This window comes from Ambystoma mexicanum, chromosome 5p (genome assembly GCF_040938575.1).
Source record: "Ambystoma mexicanum isolate Mex_15411 chromosome 5p, UKY_AmexF1_1, whole genome shotgun sequence".
Taxonomy (NCBI): Eukaryota; Metazoa; Chordata; class Amphibia; order Caudata; family Ambystomatidae; genus Ambystoma; species Ambystoma mexicanum.
This window is the reverse complement of record NC_090930.1, coordinates 1,362,056,168-1,362,079,002: the sequence shown is the minus strand read 5'-3', so window position 1 is coordinate 1,362,079,002 and position 22,835 is coordinate 1,362,056,168. Positions and strand designations below refer to the sequence as shown.

General features: G+C 44.3%; 1 protein-coding gene across 1 annotated transcript in view; it reads left to right on the top strand.

Moving 5' to 3' along the window:
* Nucleotides 1-22,835, top strand: part of DNAH5 (dynein axonemal heavy chain 5) — a 4,235,244-nt gene that overhangs the window by 2,050,203 nt on the left and 2,162,206 nt on the right. Inside the window, exons 35-36 of the mRNA XM_069613779.1 lie at nucleotides 11,023-11,195; nucleotides 15,822-16,000. Coding sequence (XP_069469880.1) covers nucleotides 11,023-11,195; nucleotides 15,822-16,000 — 352 coding nt within the window. The remainder of the gene's footprint in view (nucleotides 1-11,022; nucleotides 11,196-15,821; nucleotides 16,001-22,835) is intronic.

Here is a 22,835-nt window from a genome sequence, read left to right as displayed (position 1 = left end):
TTGTGGTTGAGCGCCATGTCCGCTCCTGTTAGTTCACTGCTGTTGGCGACTGGATTTCTGTTTCTTTTATTTTATGACCCGTTGTTAAAGTTTGAACAGACTGTCCCATTGGGCCTTCTGAATTTTGTGCTATTCTGTTTCACCCCCCTGGTCGTGCCCGGGGTGCTTCCTTAGGAGGGCATTGTCTTCATTATTTTTACCACATAGAACCCCCCCAGCCCCATCAATTAATGTGGACTCTCAAGGTTGTCTCCTGCAATGAACAACTGTCTTCTTGTGTTTGTGGTTACACGATTTTGGTGCTTCCTATTTTTGTTCCCTGTCAATTCATGGTTGTAAAGTGTCGCACAAAACAACTTTACAAGTAAGGAATTTGTATAGCTTGTCACGGCTTTAATTAAGTGCTGCAGTTCCACACTAGAATTCTGCTCTGTGCTGGCTAAAATATCAGGTATTGTGACCTCACAACTGAAGCATAATAACTGATTACAGAGCAGTTTTGATGCCATTTTTTTATTACCGGTCAGCTGTGATGGCACAACTAGTCTGTAATATATGGAATAAAGTATCCTTTATCGTACACTGTAAGAATATTGCAAGTCACATAGGAGTTTGTGACCAAATAAGGGAACGAGGACGAAGAACAAGTTCCTTTATAAGGTAACGGAACTCCAAGGTGACTTGCAATATCCTTTTTATGTATGGTAGTGGGTATTTTATTCCTTATAATACATGGCCAAACACTGTCGTTAAATACTGTGTATCTTGCATAATATAACATAAGAGATTTTCCATTTGCTGATTTATAATCAGTATGGAATCTGTTTGGAATTTTAAAAAAGCTGAAACGCAGCTCCTAGTGTGTTGCAGAAAAATAGTTCAAGCAGTTTAATAAAATGTATCAAAACAATGTTTTCATTTTGTGCTTTAAAATAAGTAATAACATGCAGATTCTTGCTCCCATTTGTTAAACTCTGGCAGTGCATAAATTAAACATTCTACTGTGGGTTTTTTTTTTTTTTAAACTTTCTTTTTGATTTTTGATATAAAACAAAAACAGCTCTGCACCAATCGGGTGCAGCCTAGAAAGAAACGTTCATGACTAACAAAATTCCGTGCAAGACCCCCATTCTTCTCGTAGTGTCTGATTTAAGTTTCGTTCTGTAGACTTGTTCAATGTGCTTCACTCCACCGCTGGGGAAATCAGAGATGCGGATGCATTGCCTCTCTGTATTTGCGAGGGTTGTGATTAAGAGTCTGAGGCATCAGAGTTGGAAAGTAGTTAGGCGATGAATGGGCTTCAGATGTCGGGCGGATGTGCAAGGACAGGTAAAGTTCTTATAAATTCGGTGTCCATGTCTTGGCAATATGTGCTATCTTTTTTCCAAGCTGTTAGTGTGGGGAGAGGACCACGTCCCCAAGTCATAGCAATCCTTCTGCGTGCCAGTACCAGAAGAAGGGCTGCCAGTCTTCTCGCCAGAGGTTGTAAGTATTTGGTCAAGCTTAGAAGTGCAATCGTCGGGAGAGGGGCTAGTTCCTCCCCCACTATATTGGCAGTTGTTTGTAGGACCGAAGACCAGAACCGGGATATCCCGGGACAGTTCCAGACGAGATGGAGAAAGTCTGCGGACCCTGCGCCGCATCTTTCACATTGTGCTGTTAGTTCAGGATGTTGTCGCTGTTTTTTCACCGGGGTATAGTAGGTTTGATGCACAAAGTTAAAGTGAATTTGTTTAAAGCGAGTATTTATAGCAACTTTCTAGGTTTGGCGAAGGATGTATGTCCAGTCATCTTCTGGGATAATAGTCTGCATAGCTGTCTCCCATCGTTGTTTCGTGCGGGTGTCGATAGTTGCCGTGTCTATTAGAAGGGATTTGTATATCATGGACACTAGTCTTCCCTCTCCTTTTGCCTGGATCACATTGTGTAGCAGATCCCATGTTTCCGGCTGCTTAGGGAATGAAGGGAACTGGGCTTGTAGGGTGTAATGTAGTCTAAAATAGATGAATATCTCGAGAGAAGTGTTGCCTCCTCTCTCTTTGGCTAACTGTGGGGTTATGAACGTGCCCTCGGGGAAGAGGTCACCAAGGGATTGGACATTTACTTTATTGAGCCATAGGTGAAATACTTTTTCGCTTGTCAGAGATATGCCGGGGATGAACTTGATTGGTAATAGGGGAGAGTATCTCGTGTGCTTTTTGTATTTTTCGGCATTTCTTTTTCCAGATAGCATAGGTGGAGAGGACCGTGTTCATTGTATTGTATGGTACTGGGATGTTGCTGAGAATGAAAGCTCTCAGTAGGTTTGAAGATGCGAGAGCCCGTTCAACCTGCACATGTGGGCGTATAAAATGTATGGTGTACCAGTGACTCAGGAATTGTGCTGTGCTGCCCAATAATATTTTTCCATGTCTGGGAGTGCAAGACCACCCTGTGATATTGGTAGTGTCAGCACCGCATGAGCGACTCTTGCTGGTTTTCCCGCCCATATTAGTTCGAGGAAGAGGCTTTTAATATTTTGGAAAAAGGAGCGTGGAAGTATCAGAGGTATGTTCGTAAATAGATAAAGAAGTTTGGGGAGGATCACCATTTTGGTCAGAGAGGCCTGCCCCCATAGTGTTAGCGGAAGGGAGTTCATTGTCGTTGCGTTGTCTTTGAATATTTTGTTATCAGTAAGTGACATGTAGATGCCGAGGTATCGAACTTTGGAGCTTTCCCATTTAAACCCGTGATCATCAGGGAACCTTGGGGTGTTCGGCATTAGCGGGAATATAACCGATTTGGAGTGATTGGTCTTGAGGCACGAGATATGGCTAAATTTGATCACTTCCCGCATTATCAGGTTGAGGTTTGTTTGTGGATCATTGACAAATAACATAACATCATTAGCGTACATGGAGACCACTAGTTTATGCGGACCTAAGGTGAGGCCTCTGTGGAGTTGGTGGGATCTTAGTCTTGAAGCTAAGGGTTCCATCATTAAGACAAAGATGAGGGCAGATAGGGGGCAGCCATTCTAGTGCCACGTTCTATCCGGATGCTGGGGGATTTCGAGTTGCCTAGGGTAATGTAGGATCCGGGGTCATTATAGAGCAATGAAATCATTTTGATGAAGAGATTCCCCAGTCCCATTTGTTTGAGAGTCGCAAAAAGGTATGGTCACTCTAGGGAATCAAAGGCCTTTTTGGCACCCAGCAGGACGGCGATTGCTTGTTGTGTTGGGTCAAGTGCCGCAATGACACCAAATAGCCGTCGGATGCCATATGTTGTACTGCGCCCTGGGATAAAGCAGGCCTGGTCACCCAATACCAGTGCGGGCATAAGGGGGAGAGTCGTGTCGCTAGAATTTTAGCCAAAATCTTGATATGGAGGTTGTTTAAGGAAATCGGTCTGTACGAGGCGCAGTCTTCCTGGGGTTTGCCTTCTTTATGTATTAGAAACACATTGGCTTTGTGTAGTGTGGGTGGGAGGATCCCCTGCTCTAGGGCTTCTTCATATACGTGGAGAAGTAATCGGGCTATGGTGGCTGCGTGGAATTTATAGAATTTGCCTATGAGTCCGTCAGGTCCGGGTGCTTTGGCATTTGGAAGAGTTTTTATTGTTTCTAATATTTCTTCTAATGAAATGGGTGTGTTTAGTGGTTCTCACAGATCCTGGGCTACCCAGTATAGCTCGGTGTCTTTAAGGAAGTCTCAGAGTATCTTGGGGCTCGTGGTGTTTTTGGAGCTATATAGGTCTTGATAAAATTTACAGAATGTGTTAACTATTTCCTCCTCCGTGTAGACCAGGGTTCTCTGTGAGTCTCGGATATATTCAACATGGGCAGGTGTTTTGTCTATTTTTAATAAATGGGCTAGAAGTGCCCCAGGTTTTTGGCCCTCACCATATTGCCAGATCTGGTGTCTGCGTCCGAGTAACTTTAGCTCGCGTTCAGCTAATTCTTGGAATTTCAACAGTTCTTCTTTCAGGTCGGCCTGGACCTGTGGTTCCTTGGATGTGGTACACTTTAGTTCGAGCTCTTTCAGACGTCATTCACTGTCCGTCAATTTGCGTCGTATTATTTTTAGCATTCCATTCTCTTTTGCCATGCATACTCCTCGTACATAACATTTCAGAGTTTGCCACAAGGTGCCAACAGAATCAATTGAGTCCTGGTTTATTTCCAGAAAGCATGTGATCTCTTGGTGTAGTTCAGTTGCGAATACCGAGTCTGATAGTGAGCCAGCTTTGAATCTCCAGTTGGGGGCTTTCGTCCCGGTGCTGGCTAGAGTGAACTCCAGTGTCACCATTGAGTGGTCGGAAAAAGATTGTGGGTGGATTTGACTGGATTCCCAGCAGAATGGGCTGTTGGTCGATACCATAATATAGTCAATGCGAGAGCTGGTATTGTGGACTGCTGAATGTAATGTGTAATCTCGCTCTTCTCGGTGGGTGTATCTCCAGATATCGGTTAATTCGAATGCTTGACAGATCTCCCTAACCTGAAGGCTCGCTCTGGAGGGTTTGCTGGCTGTGTTGTTAGATTTATAGGTTTTGGGGTCTAGTGGAGTGTTGAGGTCCGCGTCCCAGATGATTGTTGCTGAGGTGATTTTTCCCCGTTGGGACAAAACCCAATTGAAATTGTTTGGTCCGTCTGTGTTGGGGGCATACGAGTTTACCAAAAAACTGTCTTTCCCTGCAAGGATTCCTCTCACCAGTAGAGCTCTTCCCTCTGTATCTTTCTTTGACTCGATTAAGCTGAAGTTGGCCTTTTTGTCAAACAAGATTGCAACCCCGCTTGCAAATGATGAATACGATGAAAAGTAACTGTAGCATCCCCAGGAACGGGCCCAGTGCTTTTCTGCGGTTGGGATGAGATGGGTCTCCTGTAGCATGGCAATACTGATTTTGTGCCTCCTAAGGTATTGGAGGATCTTCCTGATTTTGACAGGTTGGTTTCCACCATGGATATTCCGATTGGCTATTTTGAACGGATCCATAGGAGGAGAGTTGGGTGATCAATGCCGGGCACAGTGTGGTCCGTCGTTTTCGGTTGGCTCGTGTGCGTGGGTGAGAAGCTGAAGGTATTCATAGTCATCATGATGGGGGTGTATGGAGGCTTTGCATTAGAATGTTGAACAGTCAATAATAACTTTGTGAGATTAACATCCCTCCCCTGCGTGGGCAACCCCCAACTGGCCCACGGTGTGCCCTCCCTTAACATTGCTGTGCCTGGGGCGCTAGTAGCCTTCTAAGAGGGAGAGAGGCTCCCTGCAGTTGTAGGATTGTGACTCTGTAGTGACTGTCTTAGGTGGTGGCGGAGGTGACTCCGTTGTTTATGGCTTGAGCTCTCTGTTATGGCGGATCCCTTTGCATTTGCTCGCCGCATTGTGGCGCCGGGTTGTTTGAGGCAGGTCTGCACCCAGCGCGATCTAGGAAGTCGTTGGCTTCTTCTGGTGTATTGAAAAATTGGGTTTTCCCTTCGTGTTGGATTCTGAGTTTAGCAGGGAAAAACATTGAATAGAGTATTTGATTGTCCTGCAACCTCTGTTTGACAGCTGTGTATGAGCGCCTTTGCGCCTGTACTGTAGGGGAGAAATCTGGAAAGAACTGGATTGGGTCCCCGTCGAATTGAAGTTTCCCTTTCTCTCTGGCAGCTTTAAGTATTGCGTTGCGGTCTTTATAATTTAGGAGCTTTGCTATGATAGGGTGTGGGTTTGCCCCTGGGATCGGTCTAGAGTTGGGGATTCTGTGTGCACGCTCTATAACGAATAATTGGCAGAGAGAATCTTTTCCAAATAGCTCTACGCAGATCTGTTCAACATGGTCTTCCATTTTAGTGTGAAGTTGTTGCTCTCTGACCCCGATGATTCTGATATTATTTCTACGGGAGCAGCCCTCCAAATCTTCGTTCTTGACTGTCTTCATTTGGGATTCTAGCATGGAGACTCTGGCGATCATGTCCATAGTGCCGTCGTCTAGGTCCAATACTCGTTGTTCCACTGTATCCAGTCTATCTGCGTGTTTGTTTAGACGGTGTTGGAGTTGGTCAACCTTCGACGATGAAGTATCTAATTTGCTCCCTAGCCCTCCAATTCTGGCTTTTAGGTTCATTAGTATTACTCTAATGTCAAAATTCTGGGCCTGCTCCTCAACTGGAGATGTGTCCGGCGTGGGCGACGCCGGTCTGCTGCCGAGGTTGGATGGTTTAGTTGAAGAACAGGCTTCGAAGTTTAGTTTCTTTTGGGACAAGCTTGTGGGGGGTGGTATTGGTTGCTGCATGGTTTAGATACCTTGGACCCAGTCTGAGAGTCCAGCCGGGACTTTTTTTCTGGTGGACGTGGGCCTGAGACCCCCGGCGCACCCGGCTGCAGCGAGAGGTCTCCACAGGGTCTTGGGGGGATTACTCGAAGCATGGCAGCTGTAGTTGGTTGTGCTGTGCGGTCGTCGTTGTGGTATACTTGGTGCGGGTTAGGTAGCGTAGCGTGTGGCCAGCTGCTTGCACTGTTTTGTCACTCCTGCACGCTGGGCGGGTCACATGAAGGGTTTTACAAGTCGTGCTGGTTTGGCTGAGTTGCACAATGCCGCCTTCAGGTTCTATAAATGTGTGACCAAGCTGCTTGTGATGATTGCGGCGCTATTTGGCGCTAAGGGGCCTTTATTGATGAGATCCGATGGGGCCTAGTGGCTTGAACGAATCAAGCGATTGCTCCCCTGTTGTTGGTGTGATGAGTGGGCCCATCCAGGAGGGCGCCTTCTCGCCGCTCCCCTGGCCTTGCGGTGCGGGCGTGCCACCTCCGGCTACTTTGTGCGTAGCGCTGGTGGGGGTTGTCGGTGGAGGCGCTTGCCTCTGCGTCTTTAGCTGACACTGCTTGTTACCCGGGTGGGCCGGGGGTCTCCTGCGGGCACGTTTGGGGCACTAATACGAGGCTGCGCACGCAGCGGCTGGCTCCTACCTGGGCGCCGGTCTGGATCTGCTTGTGCGGGCCAGCGGGGCTTCAACATCTTGCTCCGAGCCGGGGGGACGGAGACTTTCGCGTCTCTCACAGCACCGAGGTGTGCACGTCCACCCGCCTTCTCTGAGCGGCTCGGGTCCTCCAGCAGGGCCGGTGCAGCTTTCGTTGATGGTGGTTCGGGCCTCCGCTGGGCTCCTCCTTCCCCGTCCACCAGTCACGCCCGCAGCTTGGGATCACGGCTGTCGCCGGCCGCCAGGCTTGTGATGTGTGGGCCGTAACTCTGCAGAGATTTAGCCGCCAGGAGCGAAAATGATATCAAAATGTTCAGAAGGGTACCATAAATCTTCTCAGTGTTAGCTGCAGGTGCTCAGGACACCACAGAAGCTTCGATATTGCAGGATTAATTAGGAGCTACAGAGAGCTCTCTAGGAAGCCGCCATCTTGGCTGGATCAATAGCGCCCTCTCTGTGGGGTGCATTTAAGGCCCTAAGCAGAAATCCCCTTCACCTAAAACCGCATTTAAACAGTGCCACCAAAACGGCAGTGCGTTTGTCTTCCTGGCACATGTGTGGCAAGCAGTTGAACACTGCATTGAAAAACGGCCCTGCGTTTGCTTCATTTTCGTCTGCATAACTAGAAGTTATGCCCTGCATCCAGAACAACGCTGTGTCTGTTTTTCTTACATCTGGAGAACAAAATGTATGCACAACATCCAAAACATCCCTGTTTTAGTGATAAATCTCATGAGGGGCAAGGGTTTCTACATTACAGCCCGACAGCTTTTGTTTCCCTTTGATGTGAACCATTGTGCTCAAATTACTGCAAATGAAAGAAATGATGTGGCTTTTTCTCTTTTCTGTGTCAAAATCAAAGAAATCATGTGCAGTATCCCTCTGTGTCCATGTACCTACAGTGCATGCAAAACCCCTCCAAAGGACTAACTGAAAGACAATCCCGTAACCTGCAGAACCGCATTTTGAAAGTTTAAATGAAAGGCCTACACACTTGTGAATCTGTTCTTTGGGAAATAAGGAAACATGTTGTTTAAAAGTCAACGTCGAATGACAGCTTTTGCTTGCACAGAAATATCTGTGAATATGTGTGGGTGGGGGTTTAGCTACAGAATGTAGATCATATTTGTCCCCACAAGATTTGGTTGCCTTGGAAAAAGCATCAGAAACCAGTAAAGCTGGTTTTTGACTCTGGCACAGAATTCAATTTCAAGCCTTGCCTCCCACTGAAAAGTCACACCAATAAGTGACCCGGTCCACAGTGGCATGTGAGGTGGCCAAGAGTGTGAGGATTCTCTGCTCTGCCTGGTTAGCAGACAGGATTGGAAGAGGGGACAAAGGAATCCATTGTAGCTAGTGCGTGACCAAGAAGTGCGATTTCCTCCAGCACCCACTCTGAAGGAGGAACTGTCAAACTTCAAAGGGCATCCAAAAAGTCCTTTGTTGCAAGCCCGAGCCAGGAGGAGACAGTTTGCTGTGAGGGTCTGCAGCAACGCCCCATATGTGACAAATCCTCCCCATTGACATTAAAGGACTTCTTCATTTTAAGACATTTCTCCCAGCACTCTGAATAATTAATAATTTTGTATTATGCTAGTTTTACACGTGATTTTTAGACAAATGTAAAGAGATCAAGTGCATGTTGCTAGCACTTTTTGAACTGAAATGGCCAGGAAAGACGCATTTCTGGCTGATTTATAAATGGGACAAATAGTAAACTTAAGGGAAAGATGCAAGATGTAATTATGAACATGTGTAATCATTGGAAGAATTTTTATTATCATGCATTTCGTGAAATGGGCCAAAATGTGCCAAAGGGCGATGCTACCTCGCACAGAGCCAGCTATATGTTTGTCCAATTCCCTGTGACCCATTGAATCCGCATATCTACCACTTATGGTGGTGGCTAGTATAAGTTTGAAGTTTTGATCCATGGCTCATTTTTGTTAAAAAGTAAGCTTGAGAGACCATGAAAGGTCATAAATGCAAACACATAAATGATGCCCTTTCCCCTGAACCAATAGGCCCAGAGGGAGGAGAGAGGACTGGTAGGCTGTCCTGTCCCAGGATAGGAGTAATTCCACAGTACTTCCCCAGATATTGTAAAATAGATTAGTTCATTTGGGCTATATAAGGGGGACAAAGAGAGACACAAGAGATCCATCCACAGTAAGACACACAGATTCCAGATCGAGACACGCACAAGAATCTGGGGAAACAGGAGAGGAGGCAGCTGATCCCATCCAAGAGAGTGCAGAGACCAAACCTTGCCTAGCTGACCCCATCTAGGAGAGCGCAGTGACTAGACCATGGCCTAGCTGTCCAGAATCCCAACCAGGAGAGAGCAGTGACCAGATCCCTTGGCCTAGCTGTCCAGAGTGACCAGAGACCTCGCTGACTTTCCAGAATCCCAAACTCAAGCTTACATTGTAACTAGCAAATAACCTCAGTCCCAAACTACATATCCTGCTCTTTTGACTCTTGCATCCCATTGAAGATCCCATTCAAAGTCCCAAATTGCCAGAATAATCAATTCACCTTTCCATAGACGAATCTGTATTAACCTGTGTATGTTAGTGTATTCCTTTTATAAGTCTTTCAGTTGTCTGTATAAGTCCCTAGTATAATTTTGAAGTAAATCAATGAATTCCCCTATAAAGAGATTCACGGTGTGAGTTGGTTGAAATTCGAAATTAACCACCTCGTGCCAAGTGCCTTTCTCTAATAACTATAGTCATTAAAATATAGCCTCAATAGAATTTGCCTCTGAGTAACAAACACCGAATTTGCCCATGTACTGTGTGCGTTCCCAAGAATTCTGAATTTGCATCTGTCCCATAGAAAAACCCAAACAGTAGTGGCATTGCGAACCATCCCTTTCTATCAGAATCCTACCCATTATGCGTTTTGTCCTTCTCCTTGAAACCGATTTCCGATTTTGACAGCTAAGCCCGTTTCTCGGCTGCCTGTCATCACCCATTCCGGGTGAACACGGAATTCCCAGTTGCTGTGTGTGTTTTCTTTTGCATTTGTCTTCTTTACCAAAATCGACTTTCTTACCTTGTGTTCATTTTGCCTCGGTGCCCTGATTATTAGTCTGTAAGCTTCCTTATCTCTCGAGTGTAGCAACATGAATTTCCTTTGTAGTTGTCCCACCGCGTTTGTAAACTGCCATGCGAGTAACAAGTAAAATCCGATTATGCTGTTTTGCTCATTAATCAGGTTTTCATTTTCTTTTCTGGCCTCCCATCTTGGGGTGGTGGACTGAATTCCAAATACGATTGTTTCCTCTTTATCCTAACTCCTTGCACTGCCTTTCACCCAAAAAGAATTAAGTTAGCAGATGTTTGGGGGTGAGTGTTGCAACATTGGCGGCTGCTGTCCAATTGTATGATTTTGCTTTTCTTTTCATTAAACCATAAAATCAATAAATATCATATTGACACGGGGTGTTTGTAAAGGTTGGGTGCAAGACGGGTTGGGGGCCTACTCAAATAAAAGAACCTGTGGTTGATTAAAGTATGTGTGCTTCTGGGTATTAGCACCCCGGGTTTGCAATCCGGAGACCTAGGGTGCTGATAGTTATGCTTTTTGTATGCATTAACGGGACGCCTCATGCATACAAAAACAGACTCAAGATAGCCACCTTAGAGCTGGAAGACAGGGCTAGAAGTGGAGCCACTGTTCCATTTCCATGGCAGCCAGAAGGAAGACAGAGCGGCAGCCGCTGAAGGAATCGGGTAAGTGGGTGTGGTAGAAACGGGAAACTAAGGGGAAGGGATGGTTGGGGGGAAGATGGCAGTGCAGGGGAAGCAGCCGACCGGTTGCTCGGAATGCAGGCTTGGATTGTGTGATTCAGACCGTGATCCAAGCAAACCGATTGGTTGCTTCCCCCACCCAGGGTGCTAATAATACAATTATTTCCAGGCTTTTTATACGGATATTGCAGGGTGCCATGTATTACAACAAGATTACTCTGTAGTACACAGCAGTATGCTGTCTATTTATTGACATAAACTTCATCAGCGGAATTTATGGCTTGTTTCCCTTTGTGATGAAAGTATTTTTATTTTTAGTGCCACATGCATATAAAAAGCTCTACGGATTTTGAGTGGCTGAAACAATGCAGATTTTATTTCAATGAAGACTCTGAAAGAATGATGATCCACATCACTGATGTCGCTTTCATCTACCAGAATGAATTCTTGGGGTGCACTGACAGACTGGTTATAACTCCTCTGACTGACAGGTAAGAATCTCAGGTTTGGAGTTTTTTCTGAATCTCTGATGTATATTGTGCAAAGTTGTCTCTAACCGTGTCATGCCTCTAGCCTTACAACATGATTACTATAAGATTTACCTTTTAGTTCTAGACAGCTGAGGCTATTTTTCCAGCTTACAACTGTATCGCCGAAGTACCTTTCTACAGCAACGAGAAAAGGAGCATGTTTTCCAAGTTCTCTTAAATTGCACATAGCGAACTGCCTATGTTTGCAGTTACATGGAAACAGATCCCCTCCATGCACTTTTTGTAGTTTACATTGCAGAGTGCATAAGAGGTTCATGCTAAATTGCCTGTACTGTATGTAGTCTGCGGTGCAAATTGAGTAAATGCCAGCTGGCTTTTGAACATGCCAGGCAGCGCTTACAATAGACTCCTATGGAAGATGTAAAACGCAGGTAGATTCTATAGGAAATAACATGCTGGTATAAATGCTGGAGTATTTGTATGGCAGAAAGAAAGGGTGAGGCAGTATAATATATTACATTCCGTACCCTCTCCCCACAATGCAAATCAGTGATGATGTGGCATAGCATGAAATGCATGCTTAAACTATTCACGCATGCATTTTACTCTACGCCACCAGGAAAATGAGCTCCACTCTCTAGTCATGCTGTTGTACGTTGTTATGCAGTATGAGCTCAGTGAATGCATATGCTTTTGCTACTGTATAAGTATTCAATACCATATTGTGGTCAGTTTCACAACTTCTGGTGGCCTGCGTATATTTGTGGGTCTCATGGGGATCCCGAAACCCACCACAAACATGTGATGAGCTACAGGTGCCATCTACTACCCATGCCTATAACTAGCGATTTCTTTTAATTTTTGGTGGGTTAGTAAACTAGAAAACAGGCTTTACGCAACTTTCAAGAGATATAGCTGGCCACCGTTTAGCAATGGAGACCATTTTCTTTACAGCCCCCTGCTAGTGATTGTAGATTTTCTGTGCTTAGTGTAAGTCAGATAATGGCCTTGTCCAATTTGTACAGGTCGAGTCATCAACATTTTAACTGATTTGGTGAATTTCGAATCAACTGCACATTTTTGTACTTTGGAGTTTCACTGATTCCCCAGACCTAATTTAGATTACTGTTTAAGCCCAGATGCTCAACAAAGCAGGGTTTAGAATCCACACACCTTACATTTGAAAATGTCCACCTTTTACTAATTAAGTCATTTTTTGTCATTTTGTTTGTTTTCATTCCGGAAACAAATGTTCTTTATCTCAGTGTATTCAGCTGAATGAAACACAATAGAAAAACAATTTCCAGGTGTTTTTTAGAATACCTCTCAAGCAAAGCCAGCTAAACAGACTATGAAAAACAAAGGACTGATAAATGAAATTCTGTACAGAATAGCAATGTTCATCCTATTATAACTTAAAGGATAACAAATTAGTTGAGTGATTATAATGGATCAAGCTGTTTCTTTGATTAGTGACAAAAGATCCATTGTTTCTGTATGGTCAACCATAAAATGGCAAAAGTTTATCCATGATATTTGCAGTGTTTCTCAAGTAGGGGTAGGATATTGTGTGAAAATAAATACCAACAATGGTAGATTGTGTAATGATATAATTCACTGATGTGCACTGCTAATTTATTATTATTATTATTGTATGTATTTATTAGTTTTTGATTCTAAAAGAACCTTTACACATTTTAAACAATTATTTCAACAGTGTGATACAATACAATCAATCAATCAATTTGTGCTTTAACACTTTAACAATACTAATACAAATACAAATAATCTAATCTAAAATCCCATTTCATTTCAGAGTTGCCATTTGGTATCTTATCTAAAAAGAAATCTTCACTAAAAGCATGTATGTTTAAAATGCAGATAAGAAATCACTTTTATATATTATAAAACCAATGAAGCATAACGTATAGTAATTGAAGATGAGATTTTTAAAATTCTAAAATTACTACAAGTTGTTTTAATCACCAAGGTAAACAAATCCCTACTGTAGATCATCTTGTTTTAGCATTTAAAAGCTTGACAAAATAGCGCCATACCCAATACAAGGTTATGTGTACCTCCTCAGACTCAGTATTTAGACAATAATCCCAAAACTCATCACTTTTATAGAGTCATAGTGGTTCACTAACCTGTGGGGTTCCTCATGGTTCTGCTCTATCCCCCTTCTCTTTAATATCTACATCCCACCTCTGATCACTTTGATACACTCTTTCGGCATTCAGTGTTATTCTTACGCTGACGATAGCCAGATCCTTATGCGCTTAGATCTGGCGCTCCCTGATGAGGCTCAGCACTGTTGTCGCTGCCTGTCTGCAATCTCTGCCTGGATGGGTCAAAATTGGGTCTGGCTTAACAGCGACAAGACTGAGGTCTTGGTCATCAGGGACCCCTTTTCGTGCCTTGAAACACTTGTGTATAGGCGCGTTACAAATGCCTTATCATATCATATCATATATCATATCACTGTGGTTCACCACTTTTTGGCCAGATGATTTAGGCCCACTCCTGCAACCCTCTGCAGTAGTAAAAAACCTGGGGGTCAAGTCCCTTTCTCTGCTCCCCCAAGTCAACACTGTCTGTCAAGGGGGTTATTTTAGACTCCACACTTTGCGGAAAGGTCTTCCTTTTCTTCCAGTGGGACTCGGTCCTACTGTCGTACCCACGCTGGTTGCTGGTTCGCTTGATTATTGCAACTCCCTCTATTTGGCCCAGCCGTCGTCTGCAGCTTTTGCACAACTCAGCTGCCCAGCTGGCCATGGGTGCCTTTCGCTACACCTCTGCCTCTGGCATTCTCCAGTTGCTTCACTGACTCCTGGTGGCCAGTCGAGTCAAATTTAAGGCACTGTGTATTGTGCACTGTGCCTTTTATAAAACTGGTCCGGAGTATCTGCAGGAGAAATTCTGCCAGTATGTTCCCCCACACCCTTTAAATCAGCCAACACGGCCTGTATTGTGGTGCCTCGCGTCAGGCGGGTTCCTATGGGCGTCGCTCTTTCTCGGTGGCAGCGGCCCGGCTGTGGAACTCTCTTTCCCTGTCTCTCCGTCTTACTGAGGATCACCTCCTCTTTTGGCGTGCCATTTAAACCTGGCTTTTCGCAACTTAATCTTTCTGCACACCTTTGTGGTTCCACTTGTCAGCCTGTATCTTTTGGCTTAGCGCCATGATGCTTTCCGGGGATTAAGTTTGCGCTTTATAAGTGTTTGATAACATAACATAACATCAGTGTCCGTTTTGTGCATCAGGAACCGCGCTTATGGAAGGTGCTTTGAATCAATAATGCAAACAGATAATGTATAGATCGACAGAACTTGCGGGCGGGGGGCACTACCTTTACAGAGAAACTCTAGCAGGGCATTGGTAGTTCCAAACCTCCTGCTATAGTCCAATGGGGATGACGTCCTAGAGAAGTATCTGCCTTATTTTGTAGGAATTTTCAAAGGCTTCTACTTCCAGTGGACTAAATACTGGACAGTGCAAAGCAAATTAGGATAATCACATTGTAATCAATTATGGTACAATCAATATTTCCTTAGCCAGAGCTCCTTTACTACTGTAGCTATGCTCATGTCCTGTCCCCTCCAATTGGCTTCTCCTGCCTAACGACTCGATGCATTGAAGGCTTCAAGTAGCGCATCCTTTAGAAATCAGCCTGTCCACATTTGGATGAGGTTTGAAAGTCTCACTTGAGGCTACCAATGGGTTTCCTCTGTGCCACCAAAACCATCAGCTATCAGTTCCCGAAGGAGACAACGTTCTCATCAGATCTTGTTTTCATCTAGTGAAATTATGGAAGAGACAGAGTTGTCATATCCTCATTTTAGAAAAGGATTTTTATTGGCTATAGCTATTTCTGTTCACACCACACATTTCTTCTTTGGCAGAATGATGTTTTATATCTAGATTATCAAGCATCCAATCTGTAGAGTGCTAAAGTACTGCCACATGGGGTGAGAGAATACTGGAAATATCAAAGACTTTTGACATAGACTTTATGCATAGAACTAAACACCCAATTGCTGCCAGGTGAAATCAAGCTATAGTTGGCTTTTCCCCATGCATACCACATTTTCCATGAACTGCATCTTTCGGTAGTGATGGATTAAGAGGTGCCAGTATACATCTGTATGATATTAATCTGTACTCCTAGCATGGGGCCTTTGGGCTCTCAAATCGTTAACATGAATTGTTGTCAAAACATTTGTAGTATCTGAAATGTGGTCAATTCAACTTTAGCCTAATGTTGTGTCATTTGGCTGTGCTCAGTAGAAGTGTACATGAACCTGTATATGAATGGCAGGGATTCTTTTATGCACACAGTAAGCATGAAATCAGCTCATTATCACTCACACCACTTCCTAGCTAAAGAGCAAATGTAAAAGTGGTGTGTGTTCAACCGAGCTAACTTTTTTGAAGAAAAACCACCTTCACTTTGTTCACAAATCTCAGGAGCCTTTCACATAACATTCTGTTCCCGCATGCGACTAAAGAGATATTCTGATCCTAATTTAGAATGCTTGGTTTCCATATTCTGGTAGGTTCATAACATTGGAGCAGTGCATTATGTGTTGTGTGTGCTATATTTACCATTATGACCTTGTTAACAGATGCTATATCACGCTAGCTCAGGCTCTGGGAATGAGCATGGGTGGCGCACCTGCAGGACCAGCAGGAACAGGAAAAACAGAAACAACCAAGGATATGGGAAGGTGTCTTGGAAAATATGTGGTTGTCTTCAACTGTTCAGACCAGATGGATTTCCGGGGACTAGGGCGTATTTTTAAAGGTGAGCTGTGTGTTGGTTATTTGAAATAATATTAAGTGAAATGCCTTGATCTCAGAAACAATTGGGTATTCATTGTTATTAGTTTTGTGTCCTAGTGAAAGCTGTTTATTTTTCCAAGCCCTTGGAAGGTTAACATTTGTACCACCAAAGGTAACACTTCCTAATACACACCAGTGAGATTAAAGCAGCGTTATGTCTTAGTCATGTCTTTATCCACATTTACAATTCTTGCAATTTGTCTTGCACTTTTGTGTTCGCTGCAGGTTTTCCACCATGATGAATACTCTCCCTATCCATGGTGGACAACTGTGCCTAAACCTCAAATGAAATGTCAACCAGGTGACTGCTGGGACTATTGTGACATTAACATGTGCTTATAAGTCTCTGCATATTGACTCTTAATAAATCATCTTTTCACTTCAAGTTATGTGGTAGCTGGGACAAGTAAAAGTAGTTTTCTTTCAAAAATTGTTCTTTTGACCCAGGTTTGTATTGTTACCTTTTTACTTGCATTGGTGTGGTTTCTCCCTAATGGTCTAAAAAACGTATTCCTCCATTAAAATTAGGAAATCATCCCTCCAAAACATTGCTCTCATTCCAAGACATCTATGATGATATTCTGTGGGATTGATGTCTTTCATTCCAACCTTGGCAATGGTAAGTGGTATATTCCCATTGTGATCGATCAAAAGAATCAGGTGACTCAAGAAACGCCTATAGGGAATCCACCATAATGAATAAAGACTTATTCTGCATCCCCTGCAACCAGCTGGGCACATCAACACGGTTTCTATGTCTGAGCCAGCTTGCCTGCAGCACACAGGGTGGGGGGGATCTGTCCTGTGTGGGTGTGTCTGTTCTTCTGTAATCAGAACGGATCATGGGTGACGAGCAGAGAAGCCAAGCAACTGCACAGTCTGCCATCTTGGCCACAGCCCTTTGAAACTACTTTTGCGTACAGACACAGATCCCTAAGAGTGTTGCCCCACTGAAGTTATAATACTACTACGTGCACCTACCAGATAAACATCAGATTTTAAGGAGGAGCACACATATGTCAGCAATTGGTGGAACACAGACTGCAATCCAGTGCATTCATGTGAAAAGATAATTGCCAGTTTCCTCGCCCTTTAACAGGTGTCCAGACTGGTACATCGTAACATTGTTGAACAACATGAGTCTGAACACAATTTGTGTACACAGAGATGGCATTTGAACCAAATGCAAGTGTGACAACTTGTATACTGAGCCATGTCAGGGTGGTTTGTGGAGAAGAAAGGAGGGCTAGGGCGATGATGTCATGAGGCATTCAGTTCATCCTGCACCTCATGCATTGCTGATCCAAACTAATCCGCGTGTCCATGGCATCACGTGTCATGGTAGTCCTGCTCAGTGAGCTTAATGTACCCACCCTTTCGCAAATCACATAAACATATCCTGCTACTTTGGAACATTTCCTGAGGTGCACCCATGCCCACCCTTGACATCTTACAGACTGACTGAGGCATAGATCATAAATGGCTTGTTGCTGTTGTAAGGCCATTGCCTTCTAGCTGATATGCTCCTTGTTTGAGAAGTACAGTAGGCCTTAAACCATAAAGACAGCCCTTTACAACTCTTCCCTTCATTTCCACCCATTTCAAATCTATGTCCACAGTTACTCGTTGCAGAGAACAAATGCCTATGATGTCCCAGAGGGAAATGGACATCAGATTGGATGCAGCAAGCAGCACCAGAGAAATGACAAGTTGTACTGGAACATGTGTCCAAAATTACAGGTGCAACTTGGACCAGGACACTGGGCCTGCATCTCTGATGGGGATTGGGTCAGAAAGGGCGGACAGAGGAATGTACCATTATTAGATCTCTACCTTCGACAACAGGCACATACAACACAGTTCATGCGATGGGTAACAAAAACAGACATCACAATGAACCAAGGAGAGCAGGAAGCCACAGATTTAGATGACGTAGCTGATGGGGTGGGAGGCAATTATGGTGATGCCATGAGGTCATGGGTCTCTGTCAGGAGCAGGAGGCATATAACAGGAGAGTTGTAGAGACTACTGAGTGCATTAAGTGAGACACAGGTGGAGTTTAAGAGACTTGTGACACTGTCTAAAAGGGCAACAGATCACAACAGGGCAGACTAATGAAGGGCCCATTGGGAAATCGGGATCAAACTGACCTGGACCAGACAGATCATGGCTACTGTGAGAAACCTTTATGGTATTCTTCCACCTTCTCCATCGGGATCTTCCATTCAGGTGGCCAGGGATCGCTTTTGGATCCCGTCCCTGGGGGTGCACAATCGTGGGCTCATCACCTAAGTGGAGGATCACGAGGGGTCGGGAGAAGGATACCCAAGGGTGAGACATGGTACTCCCCCATTCCCAATAATACCCCATCCTACTCTCCCTCAGCCTTGGGGTATTTTCAATCACACCCCATCTCCCCCTCCCCATTTGTAGCAAATTCTGAGACGAGGAAGATGCTACTAGGAGCACTGAAGATTTCCCATAGAAACAACATGGGGAAAGTAAGGGAAACCTACTATAGAAAGAAGTTGTTCCACTAATAGAGTCAGGCATTTAATAATGACCACTCTCACCTGACTCCACTGGACTATTTTTTCATCTCTAAAAGGTGTCGTTTTTCACAAGGGGGAGAGCGAGCTGGGGATGGTGTCTGGACCAGAGAAGCCAAGGAGCAGAGAGCAGCAAGAGTTGAAACCTGAAGGAGAACGGTGTACTGAGACGCTGCCCAGTGTTTGTGAGGGACTGCAGCGCCGCCAGGGAAATGTGCCTCTAAGGAGCCAGAGTAAGGCAACCTGCATCCCGCTGCATCCCGCTGGTGGTGTTCGGAAGGGTTCTTGTTCCCTTGGGATGTGTGCTGGTCTCAAAGGTGCCTGAGGGGCAGGAGGTGATTCCCTGACCTTAAACACGTGTATCCAGAGTGGCCGCTTGTCTGGTGAGTAAGAGACAGAAACTCAGGAGCATGTATTTGACTGGAGCGCAAGAAAGACAGTTTTAGAGTGGCATGGAGAGGAAAGTGAGATAAAATGTACCAAGGACAGAAAGTGTAAAAAATAATTGCAATAGGAGAAATAGAAAGAGGGGAGTTGTGTTAGTGGCACAGAAGAAAATTTAAAGTGAAAGAAAAGCATTTGAAGAGTGACAAGAAGTAGAAGTGGAATAAAGACTTTTGAAGAGTGTAAGGCGTGCATGTTAAAGAGAGGACAGTGTGTCAAGTGTGCTGGAAGCACGAGAAAGAAACGGACAAGTGCAAGGGTGCACGTTAAGAGAAAGGATGCGTGTATAGTACGCACAAGGCATGATAAGAAAGCAAAGGAATGTTCAAGTGTGCACGGTGGAAAAAAAGGCAGCAGAAAAAGGATGGTGCAAGTGTGCACAAGAAAGAAGCAAAGAAATACAAGAAGCGGTGCAGGAAGCACCTGAAAGTGAAAAGTTAAAAAGGAAGAGCAAGGAATAGAGAGGGGTTACAGATCAGAGTGGTCATACCTAGGAGGAGCAAAGAACATGGCGTTTTCAAAAGTCTCTGATTGTACCTCACAAGTGAAGTATGTGTGAAAGAACATATGTAAAAGGAAAGGTACATCCTGACAAGCTGACTTGTGTTTGAAACCAAAAGGGGCCTAAACCTGGGGAAGGGAAACCTGAGAGGCCTAACAAAGTGGAATGCCTAATATTTTATGGTACTGAAGGAGTTGAAGCTTGGGTAAGGTAACCCCAAGAATGTGAAAGAACTGTGCATGAAAAGAAACGTGCATCCAGACAAAACTGAATTGAACTGAAAGGGGCCTGAGCTTGGAGGTGAGGGGGGTAACCCTGAGAAGCTTCAAAAGGAACCTGGACAATTTAAAGCTTGGGGCAGGGAATCCCAAGGAGCCAAAGACTTTGAAAATATTTGAGAATATTACAAGGGCCCTGTGGAGATAGTCTTACGAACAGTCCTTTTTGATTTAACTCATTTTTGTGACATTGACCAAACTACACTTGGTGAGAAGACCACCTGAAATCAACCTTGGTTTCCTATTTTCTGTTGAACTACTATTTTTCCTTTTTAAAGACTTCCTAACACGTTTTTGTAAAGAGTGGGGGCAACCATAGTTTTAGACGCAGACAGACTTGTATTTTGGACTATCAGAATGTCGGCCCTTAGAAACATCAGTTAAGGGAACCATCCCTTTAGAGTTAAGACCAGTTAGGCTTCACACCAACCCAGGAACCTTAGTAAATACAGGTTTTGCAGGAAAGTGTTTGACAAGTGTTAGGTCATCTGCCGTACACCACGCTGCTTTTCTGCTGTGAAAGTTTCCATCTACGTTCAGCCGGTGAAAAAATCTACACTGCTTCTTAAATTACCCGGACCTAAGTGAAAGTGTAGCAGAAGTGTTTGGAAAGTGTTCGGCTGGGTGGCGGCTGTGGAACCACGTGTGAGCAGGATTATGGAAGTTTACACAGGATTTCGTCTTTGCAAGTAAGCTAACGTATGACTCTGTTCTACTGTCGTGAATCTCCCCCCGTCTCACCTGAGATGGCTTCTTGCAGGGATCCGTGGGAAGATTCTTCTTGTGAGCGGATCGGGTTTTGTACAGACCGGCACAAGTCTCTTCCGACTCCAGCGTGCGTTCAGCGTTCCAGGATACTCGCTGGTTTAGGACGTCCAAGAAGGAAGAAGCGGTTGCAAGGATACGTGGATTCCAGGAACAGGGTGGAAAGGAGAGGGTAGAAGGAGTGGGAATAAGGGTCCTGGAACTTGGATAACAGAAGGGTTCGCCAAGCTGCGAAGTACACGTCTAGTCACTACCTGTTGATAGCGTTGAGACGTGCGGGGCGTGGCATATTTATGGGACCTACTAGGTCCGCCGTGAAGGCTGGTGCGAGGCCTGTCACGTGATACGGCCATGTTGGGAGAAACAATGAATGCAAGCGCTGCAGCGATAAGGACCAGGAAGTCCAGAAGGGGCGTGTTCTGTGGGTCATGACATCTACAAGTCGATGACTTTATTCCTGTAAGTTGTTAATTCTGACCGTACATAAACCGGGTCCTTAAGTACACAGTGACACTCTGTGCTACGATCAGTGCTGGTGACGGGTCCGCCATGTGCTTGGTAACTGGTATCGGGCATTTAGCTGATCTTACTTCTTTAACTCAGCCATAGTAATTGAAAGCTCAGTTGAGGCGCAGCAGGCGTTTATGCCCAACAACAACAAAAATGATGAACTATTTTACTGACATAGGTGCCACAGTAGAAATCCATGAAGAACCACACAAAACGGCTGAATGTGCTGATGAAAGAGCGTGTACCACGGCAGAACTAAACAATAACGATTCTTTGTTGAACCTGTGTTATAGTCTGGAGCGGCAAATCACAGATTTAGAAAAGGCTGCTATTGCTAAAACTCCTCACTTAGATGATAGAAATGGTGATACTGTCAGAATTCCCCAAACAAACAACCGTATGGATTGTCAGACGATTTCTACAAGGCTCTCGTTTGCCTCGACTTGATGAAACTCCCGCCAGCATGAATGAGGACCAGGTGATCGACGTGTAACAAAATAATCAAGCTAAGGAAGAACGTCTGCATGATGATAAATTTAAAGAAATTGAGGCACATAATGTAGCAAAAAGCTTTGCCCTAAAACTATTGTTAAAGTTAATGCATAATATTGCGGGCCAGGCTCAAATAAATGCCAAGTTGCTAGCGCACCTGGGAGATCCTGATAATAAAGTGGGATGTCAGGTCATAGCAAGCCCCAATCCACAAAAACAACTACAAGGATCCCAGCAAATGAAAGAGAGTACAGACAAAGGCCATGGGAATCTGCAATCAACAAAAGTTGAGATCTTGGTGGCTAGTGAGGATGAAGAAGAAGAAGTAATTCAATTTACACAGAGAGAAAAGAGACGAAAAGGCAAGAGGGCAAGAAACATAATTAAGTCATCACAAACAAAGCCTGATCAGATGGAAAAGGAAATTGCTAATCAGAACATTAAAGGTCCTGGCTGCTCAAAATGCGCCAGAAAGAAGGCACCGCATAGAGCAAAAAGGAAGGAGCTGCAATTAGGGAATCTTACTGAGTGGTTACTAAGATCGACCAAGGCAAAAACGAAAATAGCAACGGCTCCAGAAGTTGTTGAAGAAGTTTCCTCTGAAAGTTCGATGGAATCCACTAGAATATATCTTGATAGTAGCAGCAGGAGTCCAGAGCCAATGAGTCCTTGAATAGCCTGAGACCAAGTTTGAGGCTGTTTAAGTCCAGTGTGAATGGAGTAGGAACGTTCATGAAGATCCCTATACCACTACAAAAGAAAAACAATGCTCCCAAGAAAACATTTACCATTAGGGAAACGTCTAAAGGGAAAAAGGACCTATAAACCGAAGCCAGCTGATGGAGATACTTGGATGTCTTTTGCCCTTAAGGTTAATTAAGAGCAAGGACTTTAAATTTGTTGAACAATGTCCAGGATTGATTACCAAAGTTCATTGCTACTCTGGGGAGGAGGTTAGTCTAATTCGTTCATACTCTGTTGAATTAAGCATGCAAGGGTATGAGTTAGATGGTGAATGTACGGCAGAACTAATAGAAAAGGGCGAACCATCTAATATGACCAGAGTTGACTTAAAGAAGCTTGAAAAACATATCCTAAAGGAAAGAACTAACTCTGGAGATAATAGTGATCCAAGTGTAAGATCTCATTGGGAATGGCTATGCTCATTCTTACCACCTATGCATAATAACAATAACTGAGATGATATTAAAATCATCTCATTGAATACTAGAGGTCATGGCCATCTCTTTCAGAGTG